We start from the raw sequence: 13087 nt of genomic DNA, 5'->3' as shown, positions 1-13087 counted from the left end.
ACAAATTCCTTGAAACATATAATCTCTCAAAAACCAATCTGGAAGAATCAGAAAACCTGAACAGACCAATTACAACAAATGATATCGAAACAGTTATCAAAAAACTTCCAACAAACAAAAGCCCTGGGCCAGATGGCTTCAAGGCGAATTCTACCAAATATTTATAGAAGAACTAACTCCTATCCTTCTCAAGTTATTTCAAAAAATTCAAGAGGAGGAGGACTTCCATACTCCATTTATGAGTCGAACATAATTTGATTCCAAAACCAGGCAAAGACAATACAAAGAAAGAAAACAATAGGCCAATATCCCTGATGAATTTAGATGCTTAAAATTCTCAACAAAATATTAGCAAACCAGATCCAGCAATACCTGAAAAATATACATCATGATCAAATGGGATTTATTCTAGGGAGGCAAGGCTGGTACAGTATTTGCAAATTAATTAATGTGATTCATCACATAAACAAAAGAAAGGAGAAAAATCACATGATAATATCTATAGATACAGAAAAAGCATTTGATAAAATCCAGCACCCATCCATGATCAACACTCTCAGTAAAGAGGAAATACAGGGAACATACCTCAACATGATAAAGGCCATCTATGACAAACCCACCGCCAACATCATACTCAATGGGCAAAAATAAAAAGCAATCCCCTTAAGATCAGGAACAAAGCAGGGGTGCCCCTTTTCACCACTCTTATTCAACATAGTTCTGGAAGTCCTAGCCACAGCAATCAGACAAGAAGAAGGAATAAGAGGCATCCAAATTGGAAAAGAAGTAAAACTATCATTACTTGCTAATGATATGATACTGTACACAGAAAACCCTAAAGTCTCAGTCAAAAAACTACTGGACCTGATAAATGAATTCAGCAAGGTGGCAGGATATAAAATTAATATTCAGAAATCAGAGGCATTTTTATACACCAACAATGAACTGTCAGAAAGAAAAATTAAGAAAATAATCTCCTTCACTACTGCACCAAAAAAATATAAAGTACCTATGAGTAAATTTAATCAAGGAGGTTAAAGACCTGTACTCAGAAAATTATAAAACATTGATAAAAGAAATCAAGGAAGATACAAACAAGTGGAAGCATATACCATGTTCATGGTTAGGAAGAATAAAAACATCTTATTGAAATGTCTATATTACCCAAAGCAATTTATAAATTCAATGTAATACTAATTAAAATAGCAATGAAATACTTCAAAGATATACAACACATATTCCAAAAATTTATATCGAACCAAAAAAGAACACGAAGATCCTCAGCAATCTTGAAAAGGAAGAATAAAGTGGGAGGTATCACACTTCTTGATATCAAGTTATACTACAAGGTCATTGTACTCAAAACAGCTTGGTACTGGCATAAGAACAGGCATATAGATCAATGGAACAGAACAGAGAACCCAGAAATAAACCCAAACCTTTATGGGCAACTGATATTTGACAAAGGAGGTAAGAGCATACAATGGAGTAAAGATAGTCTATTAACAAATGGTGTTGGGAAAACTGGACAGCTACCTGCAAAAAAATGAAACTAGACCACCAACTTACAGTATTCACAAAAATAAGCTCAAAATGGGTAAAAGACTTCAATGTAAGTTGTGAAACCATAAGTATTTTAGAAGAAAACATAGGTAGTAAGCTCTCAGACATCTCTCGCAGCAATATATTTACTGATTTATCTCCACAGGCAAGTGAAATAAAGGACAGGATGAACAAATGGGACTATATCAAACTAAAAGGCTTTTGCATAGCTAAGACAATATGAACAAAATAAAAGGACAACCCACACAATGGAAGAACATATTCGAAAATACGCCTGATAAGGGGTCAGTAACCAAAATTTACAAAGAACTTGTAAAAGTGAACACCAGGATGATAAACAATCCAATCCAAAAATGGGCAACAGAAATGAATAGACACTTCTCCAAAGAGGACATACAGATGGCCAACAGGCATATGAAAAAATTTTCAACGTCACTAATCATTAGAGAAATGCAAATTATCAATAAAACCACAATGAGATATCACTTCACACCAGTCAGAATGGTGCTCATCAACAAAACACACAGAATAAGTGCTGGCGAGGATGTGGAGAAAAGGGAACCCCTCCTGCATTGCTGGTGGGAATGCAGCCACTGTGGAAAACAGTATGGAGATTCCTCAAAGAATTAAAAATCGAACTGCCTTTTGACCCAGTCATCCCACTTTTAGGAATATATCCTAAAAAAACCAAATCACGGCCCTGGCCGGTTGGCTCAGCGGTAGAGCGTCGGCCTAGCGTGCGGAGGACCCGGGTTCGATTCCCGGCCAGGGCACACAGGAGAAGCGCCCATTTGCTTCTCCACCCCTCCGCCGCACTTTCCTCTCTGTCTCTCTCTTCCCCTCCCGCAGCCAAGGCTCCATTGGAGCAAAGATGGCCCGGGCGCTGGGGATGGCTCCTCGGCCTCTGCCCCAGGCGCTACAGTGGCTCTGGTTGCAATATGGCGACGCCCAGGATGGGCAGAGCATCGCCCCCTGGTGGGCGTGCCGGGTGGATCCCGGTCGGGCGCATGCGGGAGTCTGTCTGACTGTCTCTCCCTGTTTCCAGCTTCAGAAAAATGAAAAAAAAAAAAACCAAATCACTAATTCAAAAGAAGAATTCATGCACACCCATGTTTATGGCAGCATTGTTTACAATAGCCAAAATCTGGAAACAGCCCAAGTGTCCATTGGTGACGAGTGGATTAAAAAGCTGTGGTACATATACACGATGGAATTCTATGGGGTCACAAAAAAGAAGGAAACCCTATGTTTTGCGACAATATGGATGGACCTGGAAACTATTATGTTAAGTGAAATAAGCCAGGCAGAGAATAAGAAATATCATATGACTTCACTCATTGGAGGAATCTAATGAACAATGTGAACTTAGGAATGGAATAGAGGCAGAGGCAGAATCAAAGGGACCAGAGGGAAAGCGGACAGAGGGAAAGGGGATGAAAGGATGGAATCAGAGAAGAGAAACAGATTGGTGACATTATATATACATTACAGTGTTATAGAGAGCAGAAAAGCAAATGGGATGTTGAGGGGAACATGGGGGTGGGGGGGATGTATTCAGTGGGACATTTGAATCTACGTAAACACAGTAAATTAAAATCAATAAAAAAAATGCTCTTAGAACTAATGAAATAGTTTAACAAAGTTGCAAGAATCAAGGTCTACATAGAATGTTTAATTGTATTTCCCAATCCTAGCAATTAACACTGGAATTCTAATTTTTAAACTGTAATTTACAGTAACATGCGCACGCGCGCGCACACACACACACACACACACACACACACACACACACACACAAAGGAATATTGAGGTATAATCTAGTAACATGCAAATTCTATAAACTGAAAACTACAATACTTTGCTGAAAGTAATGAAAGAAGATTGAAGAAATGAAGAGATAATACCGTATTCATAGATCAGAAGACTCAATATTGTTAAGATATTAATGTTCTCCAAATTGATTTATATTTACAATGCAATTGCCTTGAAAATTTCAGTCTGAGAATAACTAAATGCAATGTGAAATAAGATCCTAGAACAGAAAATGTATATTGATACAAATACTGATGAAATTCATATGTTTTTTAGTTAATTGTATTGTACTAAAGTTAATTTCCTGGTTCTGATAATTGTATTATGATTATATAAGATGTGAGCATTAGGAGAAACTGGGTGAAAGATATATAAAGGGCTATCTGTACATCTGTACTTTCCTTTACATTTAAGATTAATTCAAAATTAAATATCTCAGCAAATTTTTAAAAAAGAAATTGACCAGCTGATTCTAAAATTTAGATGGCAAGAAAAGGGACTAAGAAGAGCAATACAATTTTGAAAAAGAGAAATTGGTACTACCCAATTTAGGAATTACTAAAAAGCTACAAGAATCATTATAGTGTGGTACTGGCAAAAGTGTAGGCATGTCAGAACAGAATGGAGCCTAGGAAACAGACCCACACATACAAGGTCAATTAATTTTTGACAAAATACAGAGGAATTTCAATAAAAAAGAGCAGTCTTTTCAATCAATGGTGCAGGAACAAGTGTATATCCTTGTGCAAAACAAAATGACTCGATCCATATCTCATACCATAAACAAGCATTAACTCAAAAATAGATCACATAAATCGTCGACCTGGAAATGCTGAGGTCGCCGGTTCGAAACCCTGGGCTTGCCTGGTCAAGGCACATATGGGAGTTGATGCTTCCAGCACCTCCCCCTTCTCTCTCTCTCTGTCTCTCTCCTCTCTTGCCCTCTCTATCTCTCTCTCTCTCCCTCTCTAAAAATGAATAAATAAAATAAAAAAAAATTAAAAAAAATTAAAAAAATAAAAAAGATCACAGACCTAAATGTAAAATATCAAGCTATTAACCTTCTGGGAAAAAAAACCTGGATATCATTGTGACCTTGGTTTAGGTAAAGTGTTCTTAGCTACAACTAGAAAACAAAAATTTGATAAACTGGACTTCATGAAAATTAATGACTTCTGTTCTGTGAAAGATTCTATAAAGATGTGATACAGCCTGAAAGATGGTCGGATCACATATGATAAAGGACTCTGTCAATGCAAAACTACTCAACATCCTTAAGTCATTAGTAAATGTAAATTAAAATAAAAAAGAACACTATTTGAATGACTAAAATAAAACAAACAAATGAATCCAAACTTAATAGCCAAGTGCTAAGAAAGATGCTGAGCAACTGGAATGCTCAGACATTTCTGGTGGGAATGCAAAACGGTAGTTACCATGAAGAACTGTTAAACATATCTGTATACTTAACATATGACCCAGCAATTCTACTCCTAAGTATTTACGTAAGGAAAATAAAAATTTATGTTCACACAAAAATCTACATATAAATGTTTATAGTTACTTTATTTATTATAACTCCAAACTGGAAACAACCCAAATGTCCTTAACTGGTGAATGAATAAACAAACTGTAATGCTGCCTTCATGAACTATTATCAAACAATCAAGTGGTGCAAAGAACTGAAACACCTAACACTATGTGGATCAATGTGAAATGAGAAATTCGAAACCTCTATATTGCAGAGTTCCATTTATATAACCTTTTGGAATGTGCTACACCCAGACTTGACTTGAATTAGTTGTTGATTTCATGACCTTTTCATTTGCCAAAACTCAGAACTCTGGGCCCTGGCTGGTTGGCTCAGTGGTAGAGCATTGGCCTGGTGTGTGGATGTTCCAGGTTCGATTCCTGGCCAGGGCACACAGGAGAAGTGCCCATCTGCTTCCTCACCCTTCCTCCTCTCCTTTCTCTCTCTCTCTCTCTTCCCCTCCCACAGCCAAGGCTCCATTGGAGTAAAGTTGGCCCGGGTGCTAAGGATGGCTCCACAGCCTCTGTCTCAGGTGCTAGAATGGCTCTGGTTGCAACGAAGCTGTCCCCGATGGGCAGAGCTGTCCCCCTGGTGGGCTTGCCAGGTGGATCCCGGTCAGGCGCATGTGGGAGGCTGTCTCTCTGCGTCCTCGCTTCTCACATCAGAAAAATACAAAAACAAAAAACAAACAAACAAACCCTCAGAACTCTACAGTCACATGCCAATTAAGGAGGGGGCACATTCTGAGAAATGCTGCTTAGGCAATTTTGTTGTGTAAACACTGTAGAGTGCACTTACACAAACCTAGATGGTACAGCCTACTTCTGTAATTTTATGTGCTATATACTGTGGGACTTGAGCAGTAGGTTTGTTTATACCAGCATTACCACAAACAAGTAACTGTAAGTGTGAGCCCCTATAACTGGCTTTTCTTTTTTAATCCAAGTGCCTGACTTAAGCTTTGATTGCAGAGGCATCTGCTTCAAAGCCAAACAAATCATTGCCAGACACACGGCCTGATAGAGAGGCAACCCCCACCCTAACTCTCACTGATGCTCTTTTGTTTTAGAGATCCTAGTGGGTTTAGATAACTGACCATTTGGGTTACTTGTTTTTTTTCTCTTCCTGTACTTTAAATTCCTACTCTTGTGATGTTTTAAATTCACCAATAAAGATGAGCCCACAAAACCATGGGTTCCCATCTTCAACCCCAATAAAAACAGAACAGCAGGCCCCTGTTGTTCTCTCCCAGGCATGCCTTGTATGTCAGTAGTAATTCATTTCTCTTCAGCTTCCTAATGGTTATTACAAAAGAGCGCCTTGCAATTACAGTAAGAATCACAGGGTGGTCCAGTCATAACATTAGTGCATTAAAGGAAGATGTCTATGGGAAGCTCATTGAGGCCCAGGTGACAGTCCCAGACATTTCTAGCCAATAGCACTGCTTTCAAGAGACTGAGAAAGCAGAAAACAGTTATGCATTGTGCTATGATTTTTTTGACAGCTGCAATGTTGCTATGTGATAAGAAATTTTTCAGCTCCTTATAATCTTATGGGACTACTTTTGTATATGTAGTCAAATCACTGAACAAAATGTCATTATATAGTGCATGACTGTACACTAAAATGGGTGAATTTTTTTTTCTTTATCCATTTTTAGAGAGGAGAAAGAGAGGGAGAGAGAGAGAGAGAGAGAGAGAGAGAAAGAGAGAGAGACAGAGAGAGAGAGAAGGGGGGAGGAGCTGGAAGCATCAACTCCCATATGTGCCTTGACCAGGCAAGCCCAGGGTTTCGAACCGGCGACCTCAGCATTTCCAAGTCGACGCATTATCCACTGCGCCACCACAGGTCAGGCTAAAATGGGTGAATTTTACTGAAAGTATACTGTAATAAAAATATGTAGATACATTTGCAGATTTACTCAAAACAATTTTAACCTGCAACCATCCCCCATTTCTTTTTTTTACAAGGGTCTCAGTTTGTATGTTTCTTGAAGCAAGTAACTGAATGTTTGGGTTTAACTCTTGGTAGACAACAATACACTCAAATCTACTTAAAGAGAACAAAATCACTAAACAAAGTAAGTAATATCATTGAGTTTGTTTGGAACCACAACAGACCCCAAATATCTAAAGCAATCATGTAAAGAATAAAGCCAGAGGTATGCTCCTGCTTTCCAACTATACTATAAGACTACAGTAATTAAAACAGCATGATACTAGAATAAATATAGACATATAAACCAATGGAACAGGATTGAGAGCCTAAAAATAGTCCCCTGCATATATGGTCAAACATATAATATTTGACAAAGGACGCAAGAATACACAATGGGGAGAGACAGTCTCTTCAAAAATGGTGTTGGAAAACCTGGATAACTGCCTGCTGAAAAATAAAACTGGAACCCTATCTTACACCACTCACCAAAACTGAAATGAATTAAGACTTAAAAATCTGATACTGTAAAACTCCTAGAAGAAAACTAGGGAAGAAGCTCCTTGACATTAGTCTGGGAAATATTTTTTTTTGGATATGACACTGAAAGAACAAGCAACAAAAGAAAAATTTAACAAAAGTAGGACTATATCAAAATAAAATGCTTCTGCACAGCAAAGGAAATGATCAATAAAATGAATAGGCTACCTACAGAATAGGAGAAAGTATTTGCAAACCATCTATGAGAGAAAGGGTTAATATATAAAAACACTTAAAAAGTCATACAACTCAGTAACAGAAAAAAACCTGAATAAAAAGTGGGCAGAAGATCTAAATAGACATTTTATTCCCAAAGAAGATATACAAAATGCCAATAGGTAAGATGCTCAACATCACTAATAATCAGGAAAATGCAAATCAAAATGATAATGAGATGTCACCTCACCCCCATTAGGATGGCTCCTTAGTTAGTTAGTCATATTGCTTCAAGAGTCAGAACCCTGAAAAGATGAAATTAGGACCCATTCATTTACTACACTCTGGTATCTGCTATTTAGTTCATTATTTTGTAAGCCTATATATTAAGACTTGATGTATTTTTCTCAAATTCAAAATTTATTAAGATCCAATTCTTTTATCAGATAAAAGCTACAATTTAAATAACAAGTTTGCATACTATCTAAAAAATATGATTATAAATAAAAATTTGGAGGATACTTATAGGGAGAACCCTAAAATAGCTCCTCCAGCTTCTTGCCTAATCTCTGAGACTGTTAATACAATGAGATATATACCACACCTGTGATTATTTACAAAACATGATAAAAAGGGATTTTGCAGATATAATTGAGGTTAAGTTATTTGACTGAATTTATCAAAAGGAAACTATCCAGGTGGTCCTGACCCAGTGACATGATTAAAGCAGAATTTTCTCCACTGGTGGCCAAAGAGAAAGCCAAAGATGTCTGAAGTATGAGGGAGATGTGACACACACTGGTCTGAAGAAGAAATGTGGGTGGGTGCCTAAGGAACTGTAAGAAGTCCCTGGCCAACAGGTAGCAAAGAAACAAGGACCTCAGTTCTACAACCATAAGGAACTGAATTCTGGCAACTTGAATGAAGTTAAAAGTGGATTTGCCCTAAGACTCCAGTCAAGGTCTCAGACCAGCCAATGCCTTAATTACAGCCTTATAATACCCTGAGTAAAGAGCCCACTGGACTTATGAGGTAGAGAACCATGTGCTAATAAGTGGGCTTTGTTTTACTCCATCATGTTTGTGGGAATTATGCAGCAACAGAAAACTAACACAATGCTGAGGAATTACCCATTATTAGAAAAGAAAATAAAATAAACTGAACATACAAAGACTACATTGTTCAGAGCACTTAAGGTTCAAAGTTGAGAAAAAAAAATGTGTGTAACAGAAGTGATAATTCTTAGGAAATGGGCTAAACTGAAATCCAGAACAAATTTGAAACATTTAAACCAGATTTTAATTACAGCAAAATAAAATTATTCATTAAAAAATCTAAACAATTTCAATTTCAAATTCAAGAGAAATATACTATAAATAACTTACCCTATTTTGAAAAAATGATGCATGAAAATGTGATGTTGTAGCAGATATTGATACTAAAGTAATAGTTTCTTCAGAACTAGGATTATGTAAGTAAACTTTTTCCATTTTTGGCATTCCAACTGGCCTATAAAAACAAAAAAGAAAATTGTTACAAATGCTTCAAAGATAATTTCTAGTTATTGAGTTAATTTCTAGTTGTTAAAACATCAAACCTTAAAGAGGGTATGGGGGGATAAATGGTGATAGAAAGAGACTTGACTTGGGGTAGTGAACACACAATATAGTATACAGATGATGTCGTATAGAGTGGTATGCCTGAAACCTATATAATTTTATTAACCATGTCACCCTAATAAATTCAATAAAAACAAAAAAATCAAACATTAAAATTATTAGACAAATATATAAAACTATTTATTAAATTAACTTACATTTAAAGTTACACATAAAAATGTACTTAGGCATTCAACAAATAGTTAAGTGACAATGATATGCCACACACTGAGCCAAGTGCTGGGATATAATACAGCAAGTCTCCGCCTGGAAGAAACTTACTATGTAGTAAGGAAGCAGGCAGGGAACAAACTGGTCAGGTCATTTTATTTCTTTCTGTAATACCACTCTGCCTTTCCACTAATTTGAACTGTGTCCTCTTCTTCCCAATTCCATTGACACATGCTCTTCAATTTAGGAGGAGAAACTGACAAAGTTATGTGGGCATCTACCTTATGAGCTAGGGACTATTATATATCCTCATTTTACAAGTGGGGATAATGAGGCACAGTAAACTTTATTAACTTGCCCAAAGTCATACATGGATGCTAAATTTGAATCATGACTATCTGGCTTTAGTTTGTGTTCTAACACACTATACTAACTGCCTCCTCTCAAAGGATCAATATAACACACACTCAATGGTCTATGTATGCAACTGAGGCTCCACCTTGGGAGTCATCTCCCTTTTTAAATTCACAAGAGACAGAGACTTAAGGCCTGGCCCTCTGTCCTTCCTCAATATGCATATAAGACAGGACCTCCGAAGTTCACATGGCAAAATAACAGGATCTGTGAGGTGAACAATCTATTAGAAAACATGTACAATGTCATGATAGATTGTAATTTTGTCACCAATTTGCTGTCTGAACCTGTGAAAAGATTGCACTTTTCCACTTAGCTGGATTAAGCATGGCCATATGACTTGTTTTGGCCAATGAAATGGGAGAAGTGATAATTATCATTATTTTAAGAGCCTTCTTGCACATTTTTCCCTCTGCCAAGAAGTGGCATTTCCCAGCTAGGAGTACTCTTTCTGTCTAAATTCCACTGAGATTTTGGGCTTGGCTGACAGAATCATCTAGTGAAGTCTTTCCCGAAACCCCAGACTTGAATAATTCTTGAACCAAGAATTAAAATAAGCATAATGTACTAAAGGAGATATGGTAAGATATTAGGAAAATGAAGCAAGAAAACAAAATACTAGTATATAAATATAACATATAAGGCAATAGATAGGATATAGGTAGATAAAAATTTATTAATGAGTTGGAAGAGGAGATTCACAACTGACTTCTCAATTCAGCAATAGTATATTTTTAGAATATTTTAAAAGATAGAGCTATAAAATCAAAAGAAAAATAGAGATAGTAGGCTATAACTAGAAGTGTTACTATATGGAAACTGAAATGTAGAAATATTTGAGAAATATGGACAAAAATAATGAGCCAAACCCAAAATTTAAAAAGAAAATGAAATAATTCTTTTTTTTTTTTTTTTTTTACAGAGACAGACAGAGTCAGAGAGAGGGATAGACAGGGACAGACATACAAGAACAGAGAGATAAGAAGCATCAATCATTAGTTTTTTGTTGCGCATTGCGACACCTTGATTGTTCATTGACTGCTTTCACATATGTGCCTTGACAGCGGGCCTTCAGCAGACCGAGTAACCCCTTGCTCAAGCCAGCGACCTTGGGTCCAAGCTGCTGAGCTTTTGCTCAAACCAGATGAGCCTGCGCTCAAGCCGGTGACCTTGAGGTCTCGAACTTGGGTCCTCGGCATCCCAGTCCAGCGCTCTATCCACTGCGCCACCACCTGGTCAGGCGAAATAATTCTTTGACTTACTTACTTTCTTTCTTTTTTTAAGTGACAGGAAAGACTGTAGAGAGAGAGACTCCCTACATACACCCTGACCGGGATCCACCTGGCAACTCCTTTCTCGGGCTGATGTTCAGACTGATCGAGCCCCTGTCTGCAAGAGGAGAAGAGAGAGAGAAGGTGGAGAGGAAGAGAAGCAGATGGTTGCTTCTCATGTGTGCCCTGACCAGAGATTGAACCCGGGATGTCCGCATGCCAGGCTGACGCTCTATGCTCTAAACCAACTGGCCAGGGCCAAAGTAATTCTTGATTGAAAGGCTTTGTGAAGTTTCAATATCATCTAAAACAACACTAAAATCTAATTCACCACACTTGACTCATTTTCTTCAATAGCTTCATCTACTGTTGAATCTTGAATTATTTTAAACTCTTTGTCTTTTCTAGAATAGAATAACAATATCTTCTTTCCATACTACCCCCAAAAGCAGATTCATATACACAAGGTCTAAAAACTATGTAAATAAGAAGTCTTTTGTAAACATTTGTAACACATTTTTAAGGTTTTCGTAACAGTCTGCACTGCTGTTTATTTTGCACATCAGTTTGACAATTTAAAATGCTGACGTGAAGTTTTGTTGTTAAGGTTAAATGTTCTCTGGTGCCTCTAAGCCCCAAACCAACTCCTCATGGCTTTCCAAGAGCTCATCATCACAGACGCTACCTCCCCTTGCAAAAGTAGGAGCAGATGAGTCAGCTGCATTCACAGTCACTGGAAAGCTGTGCCCAGATTGTCCAAGCAAGGCAAGATCACAGGAGATGTTCTCTGCTCTACTCAGAGAAGCAACATCTAGATTAGTATTTAACTAAATACAACTGGGAGAAGATGTGTGTGCACCTCAGAAGCCAGGAATTTGGGGATGTCTTCGATTCTGCCTGTCCTAGAAGCATGTCTGACTAGTTGACTAGACAGGTAGATTTAAAAAGAAAAAGAAATTTCAAGTGCTTGCCAAAGCTTATCCAACAGCACCCTATGGTTTACATTTTGGGCAACACGAGGACCACATCTTTCTGTGGCTTCACAGTTCAGCCACGAAACAGAGCTTGTGGCCTGAGGAAGAGACAGAAGACATGCAGAGAGAGGTTTGTGAGTGCCCTCAGAAGCTCTCCAAACCCAGGAGCCGGACCCCTCACCCAACAGGCTCATCAATCCCAGGTGGGGGTCACAGAACCATAACACAGAGGAATAGGCACAGATCTAGCTAGGGCCTCAAACCATGGCCATGATGCTGCAGGAAGAAGCTGTATAAAGACTGTATGGAAGATAAATTCTTCCTCCTCAAGCTTTATACAGACATACAAGTAGAATAACAGTACACAGAAATAAAAATGTCTTACCTATATCCTGAAAGTTCACTGATTATGTGCTTTCTTCAACAAATATGCTCTTCTATAACTCAAATATCCTGCAGGCTAACTGAAAACCAGTCATTCACCTCCCTATGAATTTGTTCTTAATGTTTTTCCTCTTGTAACTTCCATGAAATCAATTTAGTTAAGATAAAGAAAACAGGGTGTAAGATGGACAGTTAATCTGGGGGATCCCTCAAGACAACAGGATGAAAGGCCCCCTGCAGGAGAGGACTTTTAGGTAAGGAAACAAGTTTGGAGGCTGTAGGAGCCTGGAAGCACAGGGTGGATCAGAATACTTGACTAGCAGTGCTGTTGGGGCTACCCTGCCCTTTCTAACAAGGATCAAAGAGGAAGGGCTCTGGGCCCCACCCTACAAAAATTAACCCTTGCTCAGATAAGAAGGATCATTTACTTATGTTGTTAAAAAAAAGTCTGAGGTAAGAACAGAGGAAAGAAGATCTCAGGGATAGTGTCAGCAGGCGTCCTGTAATTGTGGGCAGGCCACACTACAGGAAGCAGAAGGAGCACTCCTTGGACAGACCTGCTTATAGACCGCATATGAACAGCTTTCTCCGCCCCATCCTCTCCTCAGTTCCCTTGGTGACATGAGCAGAATCCATGATAAAGTGGGAAACTAAAAAGAGAAGTCACACTAAACCATG

At 38.0% G+C, this 13087-nt stretch overlaps 1 protein-coding gene across 2 annotated transcripts in view; it reads right to left on the bottom strand.

Annotated features, from left to right (window-relative positions):
* Nucleotides 1-13087, bottom strand: part of TMEM131 (transmembrane protein 131) — a 248473-nt gene that overhangs the window by 127204 nt on the left and 108182 nt on the right. For both annotated transcript variants that reach the window (XM_066377627.1, XM_066377628.1), the window contains exon 5: nucleotides 8923-9046. In XM_066377627.1, coding sequence (XP_066233724.1) covers nucleotides 8923-9046 — 124 coding nt within the window. The remainder of the gene's footprint in view (nucleotides 1-8922; nucleotides 9047-13087) is intronic.

Source organism: Saccopteryx leptura, chromosome 3 (genome assembly GCF_036850995.1).
Source record: "Saccopteryx leptura isolate mSacLep1 chromosome 3, mSacLep1_pri_phased_curated, whole genome shotgun sequence".
In the NCBI taxonomy this organism is placed as follows: domain Eukaryota; kingdom Metazoa; phylum Chordata; class Mammalia; order Chiroptera; family Emballonuridae; genus Saccopteryx; species Saccopteryx leptura.
The sequence above is the reverse complement of the archived record's forward strand: the minus strand, read 5'-3'. Positions and strand labels throughout refer to the sequence as shown.